The sequence below is a fragment of the Papio anubis genome, chromosome 1 (assembly GCF_008728515.1).
Source record: "Papio anubis isolate 15944 chromosome 1, Panubis1.0, whole genome shotgun sequence".
In the NCBI taxonomy this organism is placed as follows: domain Eukaryota; kingdom Metazoa; phylum Chordata; class Mammalia; order Primates; family Cercopithecidae; genus Papio; species Papio anubis.
This window is the reverse complement of record NC_044976.1, coordinates 121,165,144-121,189,879: the sequence shown is the minus strand read 5'-3', so window position 1 is coordinate 121,189,879 and position 24,736 is coordinate 121,165,144. Positions and strand designations below refer to the sequence as shown.

Genomic DNA, 24,736 nt, shown 5'->3' with positions numbered 1-24,736 from the left:
TTCTCCTGCCTCAGCCTCCCAAGTAGCTGGAACTACAGGCACATGCCACCACACCTGGCTAATCTTTTGTATTTTTAGTAGAGACGGGGTTTCAACATGCTGTCCAGGCTGGTAATATTTCATTGAGGTTTATAACATATATATCATACTGTTGTTCCATAATTCACACAAACATTTGATATGAAGGAACGCCCCAGAATTGGGGTTGGGAGAGAAGGAGATGGGAAAATTGGTTGATGGGTAGAAGATACGTGTATTTTATGTATACAGAAAAGTTTGGTTATACATATACCCATATGATCACAGGGTGATGGAATTTATGGGTGATTTTTATGAATTTTTTTGTTTTCAAATGTTCTACAATGTGTATATCCTAGTAATCAAGGAGAGAAAAGCTATTTGAAAACAAAAAAAATCTACACTTACTTAGTTTTGCTCTTCTAAGGTTTAAACATAACATAATTGCTTGTGTTTTTAAGTCAATTTTAAATCGTTGGAAGCCAGGCCAGGTGGCTCACATCTGTAATCCTAGCTACTCGGGAGGCTGAGGTGGGAGGATCACTCGAGGCCAGGTCTTCAACACCAGCCTGGGCAACATAGCCACACTCTATCACTACAAAATTTTTTAAATTAGCCAGATGTGGTGGTGCACACCTGTAGTCCTAACCACAAGGGAGGATAGTTCAAGCCCAGGAGTTTGAGGCTGCAGTGAGTCATGATTGTGCCACTGTACTCCAGCCTGTATGACAGAGTGAAACCCTGTTTCTCTCTTTTTTTCTTCTGAGACAGGGTCTCACTCTCTTGCCCAGGCTGGAGTGCAGTGGCATGATCACGGCTCACTGCCACCTTGACCTCCTGGGCACCTCAGCCTCCTAAGTGGGACTACAGGCATGCACCACCGCGCCTGGCTAACTTATTAATTTTTTTTATATAGATAGGGTCTCAGTATGTTGCCTAGGCTGGTTACGAACTTTGGGCTCAAGTGATCCTCCTGCCTCAGCTATCCATCCTCCTGCCTCAGCTTGGCAAAGTGCTGGGATTATAGGTAGGAGCCACCATACCAGGCCAAGACCTCTTCTCTTTAAAAAAAAAAAAAAAAAAGGCCGGGTGCAGAGGCTTACGCCTGTAATACCAGCACCTTGGGAGGCCAAGGCAGGCAGATCACCTGAGGTCAGAAGTTTGAAACTACCCTGGCCAACATGGTGAAACCCTGTCTCTACTCAAAATACAAAAAAAAAAAAAAAGAAAAAAAAAGAATTAGCTAGGCGTAACGACATACGCCTATAATCCCAGCTACTCAGGAGGCTGAGGCAGGAGAATCGCTTGAACCCAGGAAGTGGAGATTGCAATGAGCTGAGATCACACCACTGCACCCCAGCCTGGGTGACAGAGAAAGACTCCATCTCAAAAAAAAAAAAAATTCTCCCACTTTGTGGGTTACCTGTTCACTCTAATGAGTTTATTTTGCTGTGCAGAAACTCTTTTAACAAACATATGAAAACTTCTATATTCAAAAGAGTACTGCCTCTTTTGAAGTTGTCCCTTTAGATGGCTAAATACTTATTGTAGTGATACTATAACTGATCAAAATATGCTTGGAAATATTTGGACTACCATTTATAGATATATTGCTTTGAGAATCCTTATATAAGGAAAAATGTCTTTGGGGGATGGATTTTAATTTCTGAAATTTCCATAAGTCATTCAGAGTCAAACTAAATATAGGTAGATGAATAAATTGATAAATATTTTATTGTTTAAAAAAACAACATTGAGTTGTGGGGAGATAGAGCCTGGACATGTTTTCAATTTTTTTTCTTTTTTTTTTTTGGAGATGGGGGTCTCACTTTGTCACCCAGGTTGGAGTACAGTGGTACAATCTTGGCTCACTGCAACCTCCACCTCCCAGGTTCAAGCAATCCTCCTGCCTCAGCCTCCCAAGTGGTTGGGACCGCAGGCGCACCCGACCGGTTTTTTTTTGTATTTTTAGTAGAGACGGGGTTTCACTGTGTTGCCCAGGCTGGTCCTGAACTGCTGAGCTCAGGCAGTCCTCCCACCTTGGCCTCCTAAAGTGCTAGGATTACTGGCATGAGCACCGAGCCTGGCCTGCTTTCAAATTTTTCCTCCCCCTTCTCAACTTTCTCTTTTCTTCTGTTTTATTTTGTTTTTTGTTTTGTTTTTTTGAGATGGAGTCTTGCACTGTCACCCGGGCTGGAGTGCAATGGTGAGATCTCGGCTCACTGCAGCCTCCGCCTCCTGGTTCACACGATTCTCCTGCCTCAGCCTCCCAAGTAGCTGGAATTACAGGCACCTGCCACCACGTCCAGCTAATTTTTTGTATTTTTAGTAGAGACAGGGTTTCCTATGTTGGCCAGACTGGTCTCGAACTCCTAACATCTTGATCCGCCTGCCTCGGCCTCCCAAAGTGCTGGGATTACAGGTGTGAGCCACTGCGCCCGGCCTTTCTTCTGTTTTCTTTGGACAATGTGTAGCAATTAAAATTCCTTTTTCCGGCCAGGTCACTCCAGCCTGGGTGACAGAGGGAGACTATGTCTCAAAAAAAAATAAAAGAAAACAAAATAAAAATTTTTAGGGTAAAACAATTAATGATATTTTTACTGACCAGAATGAGATTTAAAGCTTATATAGGAATTCAGAGATGACCAGCTGCTTTCCTTTATTTTGCATTTCCCTTTCACTGACAATGCATTAGCATGTTGTTTTTATTTGCTAAACTTTTGATAAGAAAAAAAATAAAATAGAAGCCCTGCAAAAATCAATAAACTGATCATTGTAACTGACTTTGCATCTTTCTACCTGTCTTTTAAAATGAACATGAAAGGATATAATCTTCATTTCATTCATTGAGAAATCCTGTCCATTTGCCTGTATTTATAATCCATTCCTCACGATCAGGCTGAAATTATCTATTAAACCAGAACAATGTCAGGTCACAATTCTTCATTCTCCAGTAGGATGAAACAGAGTGGGCTTCTAATGCTTGATCTATTTTATAAAATGTCTTGGCCAGGCACAGTGGCTCACGTCTGTAATCCCAGCACTTTGGGAGGCTGAGGTGGATGGATCACCTGAGGTCAGGAGTTCAAGACCAGCCTGGCCAACATGATGAAACCCCATCTCTACTAAAAATACAAAAATTTGCCAGACGTGGTGGCAGGCCCCTGTAATCCCAGCTACTCGGGAGGTTGAGGCAGGAGAATCGCTCGAACCCAGGAGGCAGAGGTTGCAGTGAGCCGTGATTGCGCCACTGTACTGCAGCCTGGGCGATAGATTGAGACTCCGTCTGAAATACATACATACATGCATACATCCATAAAATGTCTTTATGAGCTGTGTGGAGATGTAGAAATAGGAATTGGAGTTTCGATGAATCACATTAATTTTTAAAAGAGGAATTTACATCAAATCCTGAATACCACTTTTTACTAGAGTGATTCAAGGACAAACAGTACACTAACTTTTCTTAGAATAATTTTTTAGGAGGAAAAAAATAATAAAATTAGTTTTGCTTGTAGAATTTTTGATAACCCCTGAAGATCATTATACTTTCGTTGGACTTTGGAATTGGGCAGATGAAAAAGGGTTCAAAGCGACATGATAACATTCCTTCTCTCATGGAAGGTGAAGCAATTTTAATGTTAAATCTTCAGACTTGGGGAGATGGAGAGGTTCTTTTTTTCTGAAAATTTTTCTTAAAAAAGTGATATTTTCTCACTGTAGATAATTTGGAAAGGTTTAAAAGCCATGTTTTAATGTAGACATTATTTTATATCATTGTAATAATCCTGGACACTCAATTATATATCTGGCTATTTTTCATTTAACTTTATCACAAGTATTTTCTAATGTTATTTTAAAAACTCCTTATGAGCATAGTTTTTAAGGATGCTTTAAGTTGTTTTGTTTTCTTTCCTCTTTTTTTTGCCAAGCAGGCAACTTTTAAGATCTTTAACCTTCAGAGTTGTTCTGAAAGGTGTGTCTTCAAGGAAGTTTGAATAAGGAAGGGCACTTTGAATACTTGACTCAGTGGAAATGCAGCATGAAGTGTTGACTGTCTGAATTTACTGAATTCCCATTGTGCAATGTTTAAAGTTTAAATATGTGTAATATTCGACCTAGAATTTTCTTCTAAATATTCAACAGACATAAACACACAAATGAATACTTCTTTACTTTTTTTTTTTTTTTTGAGATGGAGTCTTACTCTGCCACCCAGGCTGGAGTGCAGTGGCACTAACTCACCTCACTGCAGCCTCTGCCTCCTGGATTCATGGGATTATCCTGCCTCACCCTCCCGAGTAGCTGGGATTATAGGCACGCACCACCATGCCCAGCTAATTTTTTTGTATTTTTGGTAGAGACAGGGTTTCACCATGTTGGCCAGGCTGGTCTCAAACTCCTGACCTCAGGTGATCCACCCACCGTGGCCTCCCAAAGTGCTGGGATTACAGGCTTGAGCCACCACAGCCAGCCAGCATTTTTTAATAGCAAAATACTGTAAGCAACCTAAATGCACATCAGTAGGGACTTGAATAGATAAAATTATAGTGCATCTAAAATGCAATACTATGCAGCCATTACAAAGGATGAAGAAGTATATTTACTGATGTGGAATGATATCCAAAATAATGGGTTAATGAAAAAAGTTACCACTCAGTGTAATGCTATTTCTATAAATAATATTAATAAGTGTAAACATAGAATATGTATATGAAAATCTAGAAAAGTACCCATTAAACTGTTAATGGTGTTAAGATTCTAGAACACTTTCACTTTCTAAAGTATACATTTCTATAATGGGATTTGTCTTTCTTTTTACAATTTTTTTTTTTTTTTTTTTTTTTTTTTTTAGATATGGAGAGTTTCAATCTTGTCGCCCAGGCTGGAGTGCAATGGTGTGATCTCAGCTCACTGCAACCTCCGCCTCTGGGGTTCAAGTGATTCTCCTGCCTCAGCCTCATGAGTAGCTGGGATTACAGGCGTCCATCACCATGCCTGGCCGATTTTTATATTTTTAGTAGAAACGGGATTTCACCATGTTGGCCAGGCTGGTCTTGAACTGCTGACCTCAGATTATCCACCCACGTCAGCCTCCCAAAATGCGGGGATTACAGGCGTGAGCGACCGTGCCCAGCCTACAGTTTTTTTGTTTGTTTATTTGGTTGGTTGGTTGGTTTTTTTGAGACAGAGTTTTGCTCTTGTTGCCCAGGCTGGAGTGCAGTGGTGTGATCTCTGCTAACTGCAACCTCCACTTCCCAGATTCAAGTGATTTTCCTGCCTCAGCCTCCTGAGTAGCTGGGATTACAGGCACATGCCACCACTTCCAGCTAGTTTTTGTATTTTTAGTAGGGATGGGGTTTCATCATGTTGGTCAGGCTGGTCTCCAACTCCTGACCTCAGGTGATCCACCTGCCTTGGCCTCCCAAAGTGCAGGGATTACAGGCTTGAGCCACCATGCCCGGCCTACAGATGTATATTAAAGTCCACTATGTGAAGATCTTATTCTGCAAATCCTCTAAGATTCTCCTTTAGTCATGAGACAATGTGCAGTTCCATCTGTGTTGGGTAGGTCCTAAAATTTTCTTTAGATAGCCTTTGGTAATGAGATTTAATGATCAAATGGTGAATTTTAGTATGTACGTGCTAGGTCTTCCTGCTCAGACATACCAAAGCATTGGCCCTTTAATATAGACTCCTTTTTATAAATGGCTGGAGAATTCACTAAGATAGATACACTAAGAGGAAAATGACCTTTAACTGTAAATAATTGTATTTTCCCTTACCTCCAGGCTATTCTGCACCTAAATTTGTTTCAATCTGTTCTAAGATATTACTATAGATGACAATATTATAGTCTTTATTGGTCATCTGTACCCACAGTACAGGAGGACATTTACTATCATTTTCTCTCTTTTCTCAGTTATTTTCTTTTTCTAAATCCAGTCTCTTTCTTGTAGTTGTACAGGTATTTGTTTTATAATTATTTTCTTAAAACTCTACATATATGTTTTTATACTTTTATCTATTATTGCATATTCTTAATAAGTTAAAAACTCATTTGGAAAATTTTATATGTTTTGAGATGCTACAATAGGAAAGTGTGACATTCAAAAATGTAGTTTCTTTATCCTGATCTTCATCATTCTTTATACTGCTTCTCATTTATAGTTTTTTTGGTTTTTGTTTTTTGGTTTTTTTTTTGAGACGGAGTCTCGCTCTGTCGTCCAGGCTGGAGCGCAGTGGCCGGATCTCAGCTCACTGCAAGCTCCACCTCCCGGGTTTACGCCATTCTCCTGCCTCAGCCTCCTGAGTAACTGGGACTACAGGCGCCCGCCACCTCGCCCGGCTAGTTTTTTGTATTTTTTAGTAGAGACGGGGTTTCACCGTGTTAGCCAGGATGGTCTCGATCTCCTGACCTCGCGATCCGCCCGTCCCGGCCTCCCAAAGTGCTGGGATTACAGGCTTGAGCCACCGCGCCCGGCCACTATAGTTTTGTTGACAATCTGATGTCACTGTCACTGAAACAGAAGTTATATGGTCAGGAGGAAATGAGACAATAAAGGAAAACTTTCTTCCAGTTGCTTTAATATTGGCTAAAATGTTTACACACCTGTTAAGATTTATTACCAGAATAAATTATGCCTACATAATTATGTGTTCTGAAGTAAGTTATAGTTTAACTTTAATTAGGTAGCTAAACTATTAAAAAAAAAAAAAAAGTGTTAACCTAAAAAAAAAAAAAGCCTACCCCTTCCTTAAAGAGGAGTCACAAATATGAGTTGGGGCCAGGCACAGTGGCTCACACCTGTAATTTTAGCACTTCAGGAGGCCCAGGTGGGCATATCACTTGAGCCCAGGAGTTCAAGACCAGCCTGGGCAACATGGCAAAACCCTATCTCTACTAAAAATACAAAAATTAGCTGGGTGTGGTGGCACGCGCCTGTAGTCCCAACTACTTGGGAGGCTGAGGTGAGAGGATTGCTTGAACTGGGGAGGTGGAGGTTGCAGTGAGATGAGATCATGCCACTGCACCCCAGTCTGGGTGACAGAGCGATACCGTGTCTCAAAACAAAAACAAAACCAAAAAAACAGATATGACTTGGAGAAGCCATGAGGCAGGCAGGGGAGGGAACTAATCCGAACCTTGAGTAAAAGATCAGGCCCTCAGGAAATTTAGAGACGTCTAAGGAATATTTTATGGCTCAATCTGAGCTTTTGCTAGGTTAACATTTAGTTTTAAGCATAAATTTATGCTTTCAAAAATATTTCTGAGGCATAAGGGATATTCTCTCCTTAAGGAATTTGTAGTCTGGTTAGGAGAAATAGTTGATTGCAATATGATGTAATAGATGTTATGAGAGAAGTTTGTATGGGCACACCCAGGTGCAGAACCTAATCTAGAGGGTGGAGTGGGGAAGTAAACAATGTTAGAGAAGGTTATGTGGAAATGTGACCCCTGTATTTAATCCTTAACTACAAGGAGGAGTTGTGGAAGGAAGAATATTGGTTCTTCTTGACACAGCAGTGTGTGCAAAGGCCAGGAGGGGAAAGAGACCAAAGAAAAGACTAGTGGGCTGGATGCGGTGGCTCACGCCTGTAATCCCAGCACTTTGGGAGGCCGAGGTGGGCGGATCACAAGATCAGGAGATTGAGACCATCCTGGCTAACATGGTGAAACCCCATTTCTTTTTTTTTTTTTTTTGGAGCATTGAGTCTTGCTCTGCTGCCTAGGCTGGAGTGTAGTGGCGGATCTTGGCTCACTGCAAGCTCCACCTCCCCGGTTCATGCCATTCTGCCTCAGCCTCCCAAGTAGCTGGGACTACAGGCCACCGCCTGCTAAGGTTTTTTTTTGTATTTTTTAGTGAGACGGGGTTTCTTGCCTGCAGTCAGCTAGGGATGGTCTCTGACCCCTGACCTCGCGGATCCGCCATCTGCCTCCCAGTGCTGGGATTACAGGCTTGAGCCACCGCCTTGGAAACCCCATTTCTACTAAAAATACAAAAAATTAGCCGGGTGTGGTGGCGGTACTACAGTAGTCCCAGCTACCGAGGCTGAGGCAGGAGAATGGCGGAACCCAGGAGGCAGAGCTGGCAGTGAGCTGAGATCGCCACTGCACTCCAACCTGGGTGACAGAGCCAGACTGGCCCAAAAAAAAAAAGAAAAGAAAGAAAAAGGCTAGTGAATAACCACTTTTGATTTGTTTTGTTTTGTTTTGTTTTTTGTTTTTTCACAAGATCTCACCATGTTCCCAAAGGCCAGCCAACTCTTGGCCTCAAGCAATCCTCCTGCATTAGCCTCTGGAGTAGCTGGGATTACAGGTGGGAGCCACCAGCCCTACCAGCCACTTAGTTTAAATGCTATACAAAGCCATTTGGATTCCATCCTTAAGGCTGAGAGGATGTTTGAAAGATTTTAAGCATGAGGGCAGGGAGTTATATTATTACACTTGACGTTAAAGATTGTCCTGGCTATAGCAGGAAAATAGAATTAGAGATCCTCTAGGCCTGGCAGTGGTGGTCAGATATTGTCTTGATGCTTAATGTGTTTAATGTATTATTGAGTCTTGGAAAGTAGAAATAATCTTCAAGGGCCCCTAAACACCAAAAATTAAAAAATCCAAGAGGTGAGCAAAGATAACATGAGGATCAAATTACCCTGGGGTAAAACTACCAAATCAGTCTTGGAGATTCAGGAATTGGTTGGTCAGGAATAAACTTGATGGTGGAGGTAAAGGGAAAACTAGGCTTACCGTGCTCCCCAGTTGTGTAGCACTCCCATATTCCCCTCTGTACTTGGCTCTTGGCAGAAACAAATGCAGATCTTCCTCTGGAGGAAGAGGTCCTCAATTTAGGCCTCCCAAAATCTCATAAATTCACAAAATGTTAAATCTGTGAACCCTTAAAGATCAATGTAAACATACAAACAAGGAAGAAATGACAAAGTCCCTCAGATATTGTCAGATATCAAAGACTCCATATATAGTCATCAAGCATTAAAATAAACTAAAATATGACATTTTTAAAGAAATAAAATAATCACAAAATGAATAGCAAAAATCACAAATCACCAGGCAAATGTAAAAATAACTAAATAAACTTTTACTAATGAAAAATTATTGAAATCAAAATCTCAGGGTTACTTTGAATTAGTAAATAGGAAGCCAGGATATTTTTAAAACTCTCCAGAGGCTGGATCGCAGCTCATGCTTGTAATTCCAGCACTTTGGGAGGCCGAGGCAGGCTGGATCACCTGAGGTCAGGAGTTCAAGACCAGCCTGGCTAACATGGTAAAACTCCATCTCCACAAAAATACAAAATTAGCCGGGCGTGGAAGTTGTGCCTGTAATCCCATCTACTTGGGAGGCTGAGGCAGGAGAATCTGCTTCTTTGAACCCGAGATGAGCGGAGCCGAGATTGTGCCATTGCACTCCAGCCTGGGCGACAGAACAAGACTCACAAAACAAACACACAAACAAACAAAAAACTTCCAGAAAGCAATACAGAGAACAAGCAAATGGAAAATACAAAGAGAGGTTAAAAAGACAGGGGGTTAAAATAAGAAATACTGAAGTCCTAGAAGGAAAGAATAAAGAAAAATAGAGACCTAAGAGCTGAGAATTTTTGAAGCTAAGAAATGAAACGTCGCTGTGCCTGCCTGTAATCCCAGCACTTTGGGAGGCCGAAAGACGGGCTGGATCACGCAGGTCAGGAGATCGGTGACCATCCTGGCTAACACGGTGAAACCCCGCCTCTATTAAGAAATACAAAAAAACTAGCCGGGCGAGGTGGCGGGCTTCAGTCCCAGCTACTCGAGGCTGGAGGCCGGAGAATGGCGCGGAATCTCGGGAGGCGGAGCTTGCAGTGAGCTGAGATCCCGCCACTGCACTCCAGCCTGGCGACAGAGCAGACTCTGTCTCAAAAAAAAAAAAAAAAAAAAAAAAAAAAAAAAAAAAAGAAATGAAACCACGGTTATAGGAAGCAATAACATACTACCAAACAGAATAAATAAATTCATGCACAGTCATGTTATAGTCAGAACGGCAAAAACACCAAGAGAGAAGATCTTAAAGGACCAAAGAAAAGATACACCACCTACAAAGAAACCATTAACAGTAAGCAGCATAGATGTCTCACTGCTGTATTAGCTCGGAAGAGTAAGGCATACTATCTTCAATGTGATAAGAGAAAATGATCAACCTGGAATTTTATTTCCAGAGCAATCAGTTCTTCAAGGATGATGAAATACAAAGATATTTCAGATAAGCAAAATAGGAACTGTTCAACAGACTTTCTTTCACTTAAGGAAATTCTACTTTAGGAAGAAGGAAAAGGTACCAGAAAGGAAGTTCCTGAGATACAAGAAGGAATGGTGACAAAGAAATCTATAAGAACCTGTAAATCTTAAACAAGTGCTACCTGTATAAAATAATAATGATGATGATGATGATATATACTCTGAGGCTAAAAAGACAGTACTTTCGGGACAATAAGAAAGTGGTTAAAATATTAATATTTAAAATTTAGGTTTATGTTAATTTTAAATTAATATATCATGCATGTTAAAATTTCAAGGATAACTTCTAAAAGTACCTTAACTTCCAAGCCAGTAAAGAGAAAATTTGAATTTAAAATTTTTAAATAAAAGTTATTTTAGTCAGCGCGTGGTCAAGCCTGTAATCCCAGCACTTTGGGAGGCCGAGGCTGGTGGATCACTGTCAGGAGAGATCGGTGACCATCCTGGCTAACATGGTGAAACCCCGCCTCACTAAAAATACAAAAACCAGGGGCCGGGCGCGGGTGGGTGGGGTTTTTCTGTAGTCCCAGCTACTGGGAGGCTGAGGCAGGAGAATGGCGCGAACCTGGGAGGCGGAGCTTGCAGTGAGCCGAGATCGCTGCCACTGCACTCCAGCCTGGGTGATTACAGCGCCAGACTCCTGCCTCAAAAAGTTATTTGGTTAGTGGTGGCTCATGCTCAGAAGTCTGATACTTAGGAGGCTGAGGTGGCCAACTGTTTGAGCCCAGGTGTTCAAGTCTACAATGAGTTATAATGGCCCCACTGCACTTCAGCCTGGGTAACAGAGCAAGACCCCACCCCATCTCTTTTTGACGGAGTCTCATCGCCCCAGGCTGAGTGCAGTGGCCAGATCTCACTCACTGCAAGCCCGCCTCCTGGGTTCCCGCTATTCTCCTGCCTCAGCCTCCCGAGTAGCTGGGACCACAGGCGCCGCCACCTCGCCCGGCTAATTTTTTGTGTTTTTAGTAGAGACGGGGTTTCGCCGTGTTAGCCAGGATGGTCTCGATCTCCTGACCTTGTGATCCGCCCGTCTCGGCCTCCCAAAGTGCTGGGATTACAGGCTTGAGCCACCGCGCCCGGCCCCCACCCCATCTCTTAAAAAAAAAAAAGTAACCCCAAAATATGCACAACTGTGATCTATCAGTAAAACAGCACCAAAAAACAACCACTTAAAAATTTCTCTATTTAGCTTTGTGACCTCTGTTATGCTGCATAACCTCTGTAAACCTTAGTTTTCTCATCTTTAATGTGTGGATAGTAGTAGTACTTCCTTTATAGGGTTGTTGTGAAGATATAATCAGATAGTGCAGGTAAAAAGCTTAGCACAAATCTAGTACATAATAAGTATTAGCACATATCTAGTATATAACAAGTATTCAATCGACATTAGTAATTAGATGTTAGTTACTGCTGTTAGACAATACCAGTGGCTCTCTTATATGTATATTCCCTATACAAAGGGAAGGGGAACTAACATTTTAAGTGCCTGCTATATGCCAGGCACTATACTAAATGCTTTCTTATATATTGCATCTCATGTAACCCTCACAACAATCTTGTGGAAATATATATTAGTGTCTGCATTTTATAGATGAGGACAATGTACTTCAGAAAGGTTAAGTAACATACCCAAGGCGCTTAATGACAGTGGGTTTCTATTATACCTTCCATTAAAAGAACTTCAAATTGGCCGGGCACGGTGGCTCACTCCTGTATTCCCAGCACTTTAGGAGACTGAGGCTGGCAGATGACAAGGTCAGGAGTTTGAGACCAGCCTGACTAACATAGTGAAACCCCATCTCTACTAAAAATATAAAAATTAGCTGACACCTGTAATCCCAGCTACTCAGGAGGCTGAGGCAGGAGAATCACTTGAACCCAGGAGGTAGAGGTTGCAGTGAACTGAGATCATGCCACTGCACTCCAGTCTAGGAGACAGAGCAAGTCTCCATCTCCAAACTTTAAATTAATACATATCTAGGAGGATTAAAAGCGCAAATGGTTTTTACTTTTTTCTGACTTATTTTACCCCACTGAAATTTAGTGTCATGGAAACAGATTTCAAGAAAAGCCAAAATTCTCCTCAAAAATTAAAATTTTGCATGTCAAGCCAGGTGCAGTCACTCATGTCTGTAATGCCAACACTTTGGGAGGCCAAGGTGGGAGGATAGCTTGAGGCCAGGAGTTGGAGACCAGCATGGGCAACATAGCAAGACCTTGTCTCTACAAAAAAATATTTTTAAAAAAATAGCCAGGCATGGTGGCACATACCTGTAGTCCCAGCTACTCGGGAGGCTGAGGTGGAAGGATTGCTTGAGCCCAGGAGGTCAAGGCTGCAATGAGCCATGATCATGCCACTGCATTTCAACCTGCGGGAAAAAGCGAGACCCTGTCTCAAAAAAAAAAAAAAAAAAAAAAATTGCACGTCATTTATTGACTGGCAGCAAACCATGGGAATTCACTAAAGATCTTGAAATCAGACAGAAAATCTTATTTGGGGGTGTTTAAGAGGATTAAAGAAACATCATCTTCTCTTACTCTGTACTTTGCTTTGAGTTCATGTAGTATGATGTGAAACGAATCACAACAAAGTGGCCTGTTCTTAGGGTGCCTGCTGGAAGTCAGTATTCCTCTCAGAACATTCTTTCTCTTCTCTTTTCTCCTTTCCTAGGGTTACACATCTTTCTGGAATGACTGCATATCATCTGGCCTGCGAGGGGGCATCCTGATAGAGCTGGCCATGCGGGGTCGAATCTATCTGGAACCCCCGACCATGCGTAAGAAGCGACTACTAGACAGAAAGGTACTGAATCCTCTGTGAACGTCCATGGCTTATGGAAAGGCAAATACCAACAGTACATTTGGGAAGAACAGAAAGATTTGAGTAGTAAGATAAAATAAATATCACTGACTCAACAGTTCCATTGGCTAAACAGGTTAATTATCCTATAGCAAGAGGGAGAAATCAAAGTATCCATAGTCCAAAGAGTTATAGGAAGCTCCTGGTTTTGTCTTCCTTTTTTATGCAGAAAAATCACACTTAGGATGCTGTTGATTAAACTCCTCCTATATCTATAACTATAACATTATGAAATAACCAGGCGCGGTGGCTCATGCTTGTAATCCCAGCACTTTGGGAGGCCAAGGCAGGTGGATCACGAGGTCAGGAGATCGAGACCATCCTGGCTAACACGGTGAAACCCCGTCTCTACAAAAAAATATTTTTAAAAAAAATTAGCTGGGCATTGTGGCAGGCGCCTGTAGTCCCAGCTACTTGGAGGCTGAGGCAGGAGAATGCGCAGCTTGCAGTGAGCCGAGATCGGGCCACCACACTCCATCCTGGACAACAGTGCAAGACTCCATCTCAAAAAAAAAAAAAAAAAAATTACGAAATAGAGTATGATGGGCCGGGCGCGGTGGCTCAAGCCTGTAATCCCAGCACTTTGGGAGGCCGAGACGGGCGGATCACAAGGTCAGGAGTTCGAGACCATCCTGGCTAACACGGTGAAACCCCGTCTCTACTAAAAAATACAAAAGACTAGCCGGGCGAGGTTGTGGGCGCCTGTAGTCCCAGCTACTTGGGAGGCTGAGGCAGGAGAATGGCGTAAAAACCCGGGAGGTGGAGCTTGCAATGAGCTGAGATCCGGCCACTGCACTCCAGCCTGGGCGACACAGCGAGACTCCGTCTCAAAAAAAAAAAAAAAAAAAAAGAAATAGAGTATGATGTAGGGGGAGGGACTCATATGGGTCAGATCAGTCGTTGATTAACCCTGATTATTCTCCAATAACTATTCTCTTTCCTTCCATTTACTGCAAGTCCTTTCCAACCATACTCCTGTATCCATTTTCTTACTGAATTTTTCCACTCACAACTTCTTTATCATCCTAAGCACTCAACTTAAACTACATTCTTAGGTATCACCAGCTTCTTTTCAGTCTTTGATTTATTTTTCTCTTTTCACCTATATGTGGCATTTGACAATTTTTATCACTTTGAAACTTTCTTCATTCTTGGCCTTTGTTATTATCTTTTTCTCTTGCTTCTCTGACTGTACACTGTTTCCTTACTTCTCCATTCCTTAACATCCAAGTCTCAGTTTGTATCCCTTGAGTGATTTTCTATCCTTTCAGAGATATCATTTACCTTTATAGCTTCATCTGTCACCTTCATGAGATTAATTTTCAAATTTCTAGGCAGGTTTTGTTTTTCCACCTCCAGAAACATATTTAACTATTGGCTAGAAATTTCAACTTGGCTATCCCATATCATTTAAAACTAAACTTAACAAAAAACAAAGAAAATCAAATTATCAACCTTTCCCCAAAACTGACTTCCTTTTCTGGCTTTCCTACCTTTATTTATTTATTTATTTAAATTTTAATTTTTTTAATAGAGACAAGATATTGCCATGTTGCCCGGGCTGGTCTCAAACTCCTGAGCTCAGGTGATCCACCCGCCTCAACCTCCCAAAGTGCTAGGATTACTGGCATGTTTCCTACAGATGTTTCCTACCTTTATTAATGGTTTCAAAACTGAGCCCAGATGTTTCCTACCTTTATTAATGGTTTCAAAAGTTGGTTTCCAGACTCAAAATGAGTTGTTATTGAAACTTTTCTCCATTATCATTCATATTCAGTTTGTCACTAGGGCCCACTTCCAATGTTATTTTTGTCTTCACATTATCACTCCATACTATATTTTAAACTTCTTGAGGACAGGGACAGTATATTATGCTTCCTTACATTTCTTGCAACACTTAACCAGTAACATATATATGATATATTGAAAGATTTTAACTTGAATGAAGTGAAGGAATCAGGGTTCCTTCTTTCTCCTTTTCTCAAAGGTACTGCTAAAGTCAGACAGTCCAACAGGTGATGTTTTACTGGATGAAACTCTCAAACACATCAAAGCAACTGAACCCACAGAAACTGTCCAAACATGGATAGAGCTACTCACTGGTAAGATGACTTAAAATAATATATGAATTTCACACTTCGTTATCTTTATCCTACCCTGAAATTTAGTAAAAGAAGTACCGAAATTCATCATGCTGGATGAGATAGATGTGGTTCACTATTTAATTCTAATGAGGGACAGAAAAAGCATGGCTAATTGATACCTAAAGTTTTCCAAAGCTTCACCTTATCTTCTGCCACCCCACCCCAAAAGCTCTTTAACAGTATTCTTCACAAGAAACTTTTAAAACATCTTTATAGAGAGGACAATGAGAATATTGGCATTGATGCAATCTATTATTCTTATTAGAATTTCCCAGTTTTAATTTGCCAAATAATATTTTATTGCATGGCCATTCCACATTTGTTTATCCAGTCATCAGTTGATGAATATTTGGGTTATTTCCACATTTTGGCTGTTGTGAATAATACTGCTGTGAACATGCATGGACAAGTTTTTATTTGAACATGTTTTCATTTATTGTGAGTGTGTAGCTAGGAGTAGATAACTGGGTCATATGGTAAATCGAGTAACATTTTTATTGTGGTAAAATATAACATTTATTTATTTATTTATTTTTTTTTTTTTTTTTTTTTTTTTTTTTTTTTTTTTTTTTTTTTTTTGAGACGGAGTCTCGCTCTGTCACCCGGGCTGGAGTACAGTGGCCGGATCTCAGCTCACTGCAAGCTCTGTCTCCCAGGTTTATGCCATTCTCCTGCCTCAGCCTCCCGAGTAGCTGGGACTACAGGCGCCCGCCACCTCGCCCGGCTAGTTTTTTTGTATTTTTAGTAGAGACGGGGTTTCACCGTGTTAGCCAGGATGGTCTCGATCTCCTGACCTCGTGATCCGCCCGTCTCGGCCTCCCAAAGTGCTGGGATTACAGGCTTGAGCCACCGCGCCCGGCCTACATTTATTTATTTATTTATTTATTTATTTATTTATTTATTTTCCGAGATGGAGTCTTGCTCTGTCTCCCAGGCTGGAGTACAGTGACGCGATCTCAGCTCACTGCAACCTCTGCCTTCCAGGTTCAAGTGATTCTCCTGCTTCAGCCTCCCAAGTAGCTAGGATTACAGGCATGTGCCACCACACCCAGCTACTTTTTGTATTCTTAGTAGACAGGGTTTCACCATGTTGGCCAGGCTGGTCTTGAACTCTTTTTTTTTTTTCTGGCTTGGTGTTTTAAGGTGGGATTCCGCCTTTTCTCCCCGGCTGGAGTGCAGTGGCCAGATCTCAGCTCACTGCAAGCTCCGCCTCCCGGGTTCCCGCTATTCTCCTGCCTCAGCCTCCCGAGTAGCTGGGACCACAGGCGCCGCCACCTCGCCCGGCTAATTTTTTGTGTTTTTAGTAGAGACGGGGTTTCGCCGTGTTAGCCAGGATGGTCTTGATCTCCTGACCTTGTGATCCGCCCATCTCGGCCTCCCAAAGTGCTGGGATTACAGGCTTGAGCCACCGCGCCCGGCCGGTCTTGAACTCTTGACTTCAAGATCTGCCCACCTCGGCCTCCCAAAGTGCTGGGATTATAGGCGTGAGCCACCACACCCAGCCAACATTTATTATTATTTTAGCCATTCTTAATGGCTTAAGTGTACAATTCTGTGAAATTAAATATATTTGCAGTATTTTGTAACCATCACCTCTATCTATACTATACCGAAAGCTTCCTCATCATTACCCCCTAAAACTCTGTACCTATTAAATGATAACTTCCTCTTTCTCTCTCCCCCTAGTCCCTGGCAACCTCTATTCTACTTTTTTTTTTTTTGATATCGTGTCTCGAGACAGAGTCTCGCTCTGTCGCCCAGGCTGGAGTGCAGTGGCGCGATCTCGGCTCACTGCAAGCTCCGCCTCCCGGGTTCACGCCATTCTCCTGCCTCAGCCTCCCGAGTAGCTGGGACTACAGGCGCCCACAACCGCGCCCGGCTAATTTTTTTTGTATTTTTAGTAGAGACGGGGTTTCACCGTGGTCTCGATCTCCTGACCTTGTGATCCGCCCGCCTCGGCCTCCCAAAGTGCTGGGATTACAGGCGTGAGCCACCGCGCCCGGCCTCTATTCTACTTTTTGTCTGTATGAATTTGCTTACTCTAGGTACCTCATATAAGTAGAATTATACAATATCTGTCATTACTTTGCCTAGCTTATTCACTAAGCATAATGTTTTCAAGGTCCATTCATGTCACAGCATATATCAAAATTTCATTCCTTTTTATGATTGAGTGATATTCCATTGTATGTATATAACATTTTTGTTTAACTATTCATCTGTTGATGGATTCCACCTTTTGGCTATTATGAACAATGCTGCTGTTAACATTGATATACAAATATCTGTTCAAGTTCCTGCTTTTAATTCTTTTGGATATATACCTAGGAATAGAATTGCTGGGTCATATGGCAGTTTAACCTTTGAGAAATCACCAGACATTTCCACAGAGACTGCACCATTTTATATTCCCACCAGTAGTGCACCAGGGTTCCAATTTATCCACATCCTGATAACCACTTGTTCTTCTCTTTCTTTTCTTTTTTTAATTATAGGCATTCGAGTAGGTCTGAAATGTTATCTCATTGTGGTTTTGATTTTTATTTTCAAATGAAAATAGTTTTCATGTCATTCCTATTGACTAAAAATATTGAGCATATTTTTATGTGCTTACTGACCATTTATATATCCTCTGTGGAGAAATATAAAATACTTTTTCCATTTTTAAGTTTGATTGCTTTGTTGTTGAGGGTTTTTTTTGTATTTATTTATGAGATGGGGTATCACTCTGTCACCCAGGATGGAGTGCAGTGGTGCGATCTCGGCTCACTGCAATCTCTACCTCCCGGGCTCAAGGGTCCTCCCACCTCAGCCTCCCGAGTAACTGGGACTATGGGCATGCACCATCACACCTGGCTAATTTTTTGTAGTTTTGGTGGAGACAGGGTTTTGCTATGTTGCCCAGGTTGGTCTCTGAACTCCTAAGCTCAGACAGTCTACCCATCTTGGTCTCCCAAAGTGCTGGGATTTCAGGTGTGAACCACCATGCCTGGCCAGAAGTTCTTTGTGTATATTCTGGATATTAATCTTACCAAGAACAGCTCAGTCATGGCGACCCTAACCCAGAGGCGCTAGAGGAATTAAAGACACACATACACAGAAATATAGAGTGTGGAGTGGGAAATTAGGGGTCTCACAGCCTTCAGAGCTGAGAGCCTTGAACAGAGATTTACCTACATATTTATTGACAGCAAGCCAGTCATGAGGTTTACTAAAAGTATTCCTAGTGGGAAATAAAGGGATGGGCCGAAATAAAGGGATGGGCCCTGGCTAGTTATCTGCAGCATGAACATGTCCTTAAGGCACAGATCGCTCATGCTATTGTTTGTGGTTTAAGAATACTTTAAGCAGTTTTCCACCATGGGTGGGCCAGGTGTTCCTTGCTCTCATTCTGGTAAACCCACAGTTTTCCAGTGTGGGTGTCAAGGCCATCACAAGCATGTCACAGTGCTGCAGAGATTTTGTTTATGGCCAGTTTTGGGGCCAGTTTATGGCCAGATTTTTGGGGCCTATTCCCAACATGTCCCCCTTCTTTGTTTTGCAAAGCAATAAAAGCAAAGGCAGCTTTGTCAAGGTGAGCTACTTCTCACAGGGGTCAGGATCTGCATCTTCAGTCTATACAAAGACAAACAACACAGATTAATAACACAATCATCATTGAAATCACAGAACTTCCAAGTGTTTTTATCCATTTTAATGGGTTACTAGCTGTTAATCCATCTGCAGCTCCTTCATGCACTCCAGTTCCTGGCATTAAGGTCAGGTGTGCCTGGGATGCCTTAAATATTTGTTCTTTTAATTTTGCAATATCCAAAGACAAGTTTGTAGAGTGTCCTTCTAGATGCTTTTTTATTCTTTCCCAAATTTTGATCTCATTAAGTGCTATTAATAGTTTCCACAAATCCTTACATTTAGCCCCTACAGTGGGCCATATCATTTGAGGTTGAGGTGCCACTCTATTGCCACGTTTCCAGATAATAGGAACTCTTGCCGTACTTCTTACCATTTCTACCATCTGATCATTTTGTTCAGACCAGCTGAACATAGTGTGGCCATGGCATGCAGACTGAGAGGTGCAATTCAAGCTAAACATCCCCTTAGGGGACCAATCAATAATGATTCCATAGGAATCGTTGCGCAGCACCTCTTCGTGTTCTACAATGCAATCTTCCTAAACAAGTATGTTCATTTTTTTCTGGTCAGGTTCAATTTTGTTTACAAATAGGTTTTTGAGGGCGGTATGCCTCAATTATAGGAGCAGAATTATTATGGCAAATACTGAGATCAGAAAGCATGTGTAACTGTCATAGAGTGATTACATCCAGGCATTATTGCCAGCCAAGATTGATAAATATGCCCAATAAGTATAATTGTTCTCTGTGCCAGCCCTTGTTGAAGGAAGACTCATGGCAGTGGTGGTAACCGCTATCATAGCTATTGTTAAATTACTCATTGTGACTGGTTGTCCCACTTTCCTCAGGTTTTCTTCCGCCATCTGTGACAGCTTCTTGATCTCTCCCCAGGTGGGTGGCTGTGTTCAACGGGTGTTGCTTGTGACAGTTGGGGTCCTCCTCAGCATCAGTCTCAACATGGCTGCAACCGGGGGGTCCTCGGGATCCTCCCGGAATCTCTTCCTCGGCATCTGTCTCATGATAAGGTTTTAGGTGTCTTGATGGCATCCAAATCAGTGTTGATTCGGTCCTGGAGAAACACAAGCATAACCTCTACCCCAAGTTATTATTTTACCTATTTCCCAACTTTTTCTTATCAGATCTCTCCACCAAACCAGTTGTTTTGCTTCTGTCATTGCAGCTGGTTTCTGTAGATGCTGTTCAGCTGCTGATAACATCTGGCCTTTAGGCAGTCTCGAAAAATTTGAAGTTAATAATGCTAGATTCAGTTTTATATTGGGTGTCATGTAATCCCTATTTCCCCCCGTTTTGTTTTTGCAACTGCTGTTTCAGGGAGAGGTTCATTCTTTCCACTATGGCTTGTCCTTGAGAATTATATGGGATATCAGTAATGTGTTTAATATTCCATATGGAGAAAAATGTAGCTAGAGCTTGGCTAGTATAGCCTGGGACATTATCTGTTTTAATAGAAGCTGGAATGCCCGTCACCACAAAACACTGCAAAAGGTGATGTTTAACACAGGCAGAAGACTCTCCTGATTGGCATGTAGCCCAGACAAAGTGAGAAAAGGTGTCCACACATACGTGCACATAATCTAGTCTCCCAAATGAGGGAACATGTGTGACATCCATTTGCCAAAGAGAATTAGGTTCCAATCTTCGAGGATTAACTCCTCCTGTAAAAGATGAGGAATGTACCATTTGGCAAGTTGGGCTTGCTGGATAATAACTTTAGCTTCTTTCCAGGTAATGCTATATCTGCATTTGAGACCAGAAGCATTAACATGGGTTAAATTGTGAAAGTGTTTGGCATTAGATACTGCATTAGCAACTGGGCAATCAGCCATTTGATTCCCTTCAGTTAAAGGTCCTGGAAGAGGTTTATGAGCCCTAATGTGAGTGATGTAAAAAGGGTGCATTCTACTCCTAACTGCTGTTTGCAGTTGGGTAAATAAAGTCATCAGTTGTTCATCTGTATGAAATTATAACTGAGCATTTTCAATTAACTGTGTGGAATGAACCACATATGAAGAATCAGAAATCACATTAATAGGCATATTAAAAGCAGTCAATACCTCAATTACAGCTACAAGCTCTGCTTTTTGAGCTGAAGTATAGGGCATCTGTAAAACTTTACCTTTAGAGCCAAAATAAGAAACTTTACCATTATCAGACCCATCTGTAAAAACATTCTCAACACCTTCAATTGGTTTAAATTTAGTTATTCTAGGGGGAATCCAATTAGTCAGTTTCAAAAATTGAAACAGTTTCATTTTAGGAAAGGGATTATCGAGAATACCCACAAAGTCAGCTAAATGGGTTTGCCAAGTAAGATTATTTATAAAAGCTTGCTGTATTTGTGCCTTTGTGAGAGGGACAACAATTTTTCCAGGATCATATCCATGTAATTTAACAATCCGAGTTCTCCCATTTTCTATCATAGTAGCGATAAGGAGTTCGAGTCTATGAATTAGTATGTGGAAGAAAAAGCCATTCTACTAAGTTCTGCTCTTAGACAATGACACCAGTAGGTGAATGCTGAGTTGGAAAAATTAACAAATCTAGAGTCTTCTCTGGATCTATTCTATTTATTTGAGCTTTATGGACTTGCTTTTCGATTTGCTGCAACTCTGCCTCAACTTCTTTTGTTAATTGCCGAGGGCTAATGAGGCTAGAATCTCCTCTAAGGATAGAAAATAGATTACTCATGGCATAGGTAGGATGCCTAGAGCAGGTTGTAACCAATTAATGTCCCCTAGTAATTTTTGAAAGTCATTTAATGTTTTCAATTGATCCCTACGTATGGCTACTTCCTGTGGCACAATGGTAGTGTCATTTACTAAGGTCCCCAAGTAGGAGTAAAGAGTAGTAGTATGAATTTTGTCAGGAGCTATAATTAAACCAGTGTGAGAAATCAAATTTTGCAAGTAATCATAACATTGGAGTAATATTTCTCGAGTGGGGGCAGCACAAAGTATATCATCCATATAATGAATAATGTAACACTGTGAAAATTTTTTATGAGTAGGTTCAATTGCTTGCCCTATATACATCTGGCAAATTGTTGGACTGTTTAACATGCCTTGTGGCAACACTTTGCAGTGAAAATGCTTAGCAGGCTGCAGGTTGTTTACCGCAGGAATTGTAAATGCAAACCATTCACAGTCTTGCTCAGCTAAGGGAATAGTAAAGAAACAGTCTTTTAAATCTATGACTATTAAAGGCCAATTTTTCGGAATTATAGCAGGAGAAGGCAGTCCTGGCTGTAATGCCCTCATAGGTTGCATAACTGAATTGGTGGCTCTAAGATCTGTTAACATTCTCCATTTATCTGATTTTTTCTTAATTACCAAAACTGGAGAATTCCAAGGGAAACATGTTGGAGCTATGTGTCCGTTTCCTAATTGTTTATTAACGAGGTCCTTTAAAGCCTCTAGTTTCCCTTTACTTAGCGGCCATTGTTCTATCCAAACTGGCTTATCTGTTAACCATTTTAAAGATATAGGTTCTGGAGGCTTAACAATGGCTGCCATCAAAAATGATATCCTAAACCTTGGCAGAAACTTTGTCTTTCCCCTTGAAGTGGTTCCTTCAAACTTTGCAAATTTTTTCCTAGTCCCATAACAGGGACATGCCCCATTTCATGCATCGTATGTTGACTTTGAGGGCTATGTAATTGCTCAGGAATTAGAACTTGTGCTCCCCATTGTAATAAATCTCTTCCCCATAAATTTATAGGTACAGAAGTTATAATTGGTTGAATAGTCCCAGGTTATCCATTGGGCCCTTCACAATGCAAAGTATAACTACTTTGATATACGTCAAGGGCTTTACCAACTCCATCTATGTTAAATTGAGTAGGTTTAATTGGCCACACAGACGGCCAGTGCTGTAGAGAAATGATTGAAATGTCTGCTCCTCTATCTACCAAACGTTTAAGTTTCTTTCCCTGAATAGTTATTTCACAGGTAGGACATTTATCAGTAATTTGATTCATCCAATAAGCAGCTTTGCCTTGTTTATTTTTGCTTCCAAATCCTCCTGTTCATTTAATTTCACTTTTCCCCATTCCCACATAAGGCACAATCAGGAGCTGTGCTATATGCTCTCCTGGCTCTGCTTTCCAGGGAACAGAAGTAGATATAACAATTTGAATTTCCCCATTGTAATCTGAATCAATGACTCGTATGTATTTGTACTCCTTTTAAACTTAAACTAGACCTTCCTAGAAGTAATTCTGTCATCCTCGCTGGCAAGGGTCCACAGACTCCTGTTGGGACCTTTTGCGGGAGTTCCCCAGGCAGAAGGCTCACAGCTTTTGTGCAGCATAAATCTACTGCAGTACTACTGGCTGTGGCGGGGGACAGACATTGTACAGGGGTGAGGGAATGGCCTAAGCCGGAAATGCCCTGGTTAGGAATGGGCCTGAGACGGGCACCTCATGGCGTTTCCCAAATTTAAAAGGAAAAGGCTCAAATGTAGCTATAATATTGCCCTATTGATCTGGGGGGTGTATCGTAACAAGGAACTGCTTGCTGATTATTTCTTCTGCTTCTTCAAATTTGTTTGTTTTTGGGTTTTGTTTTGTTTTTTTTAAACAGAATGTCTTGCTTTGTTGCCCAGACTGGAGTGCAGTGGCACAATCTTGGTTCACTGCAACCTCTGCCTCCTAGGTTCAAGCAATTCTCCCTGCCTCAGCCTCCTGAGTAGCAGGGATTACAGGCTCCCACCACCACACTGGCTAATTTTTGTATTTTTAGTAGAGATAGGGTTTCGCTATGTTGGCCACGCTGGTCTTGAACTCCTGACCTCAAGTGACCCCACCCACCTTGGCCTCCCAAAGTGCTGGGATTACAGGCATGAGCCACCACGCCTGGCCCCCCGAGTAAATCCAACATAGGAGGCTGAGGCAGGAGAAATATTTTTTTATTTCAGTTATTATAAGTTTTAGCTGCAGAATTTCCTTTTGGTCCCTTTCTCTATATCTTTATTGATATTATTTTGTTTATACATTGTTCTCCTGTCTTTATCCTTTTTTTTTTTTGAGCATCTTTAAGACAGTTGTGGCCAGGCACGGTGGCTCACACCTGTAATCCCAGCACTTTGGAAGGCCAAGGCGGGTGGATCACTTGAGGTCAGGAGTTCAAGACCAGCCTGGCCAACATGGTGAAACCCCATCTGTACTAAAAATACAAAAATTAGCTGGGCGTGGTGGCGGGCACCTGTAATACCAGCTACTTAGGAGGCTGAGGCAGGAGAATCACTTCAACCTGGGAGGTTGCAGTGGGCCAAGATTGTGCCACTGCACTCCAACCTGGGCAACAAGAGTGAAACTCCATCTCAAAAAATAAAATAAAATAAAAGATAGTTGTAGTGGGTGTGGTGGCTCACACCTGTAATCCCAGTACTTTGGGAGGCCCAGATGGGAAGATCACTTGAGTCCAGGAATTTGAGATTAGCCTGGTCAACAGTGAGACCTCGTCTCTACAAGACACAAAATTAGCTGAACATGGTGGTACACGCCTATAGTCCCAGCTACTCAGGAGGCTGAGACATGAGGATCACTTGGGCTGGGGAGGTGGTGGCTGCAGTGAGTCAAGATCACACCACTCCACTCCAGCCTGGCAACAAAGCAAGACCCTGTCTCAAAAAAAAAAAAAAAATTTGGCCGTGCTCGGTGGTTTATGCCCGTAATCCCCGAACTTTGGGAGGCCGAGATGGGCGGATCACGAGGTCAGGAGATCGAGACTATCCTGGCGAACACAGTGAAACCCCGTCTCTACTAA

General features: G+C 41.8%; 1 protein-coding gene across 1 annotated transcript in view; it reads left to right on the top strand.

Moving 5' to 3' along the window:
- The window catches only part of GOLPH3L (golgi phosphoprotein 3 like), a 64,705-nt gene that overhangs the window by 18,467 nt on the left and 21,502 nt on the right, over nt 1-24,736 (top strand). Inside the window, exons 2-3 of the mRNA XM_031652598.1 lie at nt 12,986-13,117; nt 15,162-15,276. Of these exons, the coding sequence (XP_031508458.1) occupies nt 12,986-13,117; nt 15,162-15,276 (247 nt within the window). The remainder of the gene's footprint in view (nt 1-12,985; nt 13,118-15,161; nt 15,277-24,736) is intronic.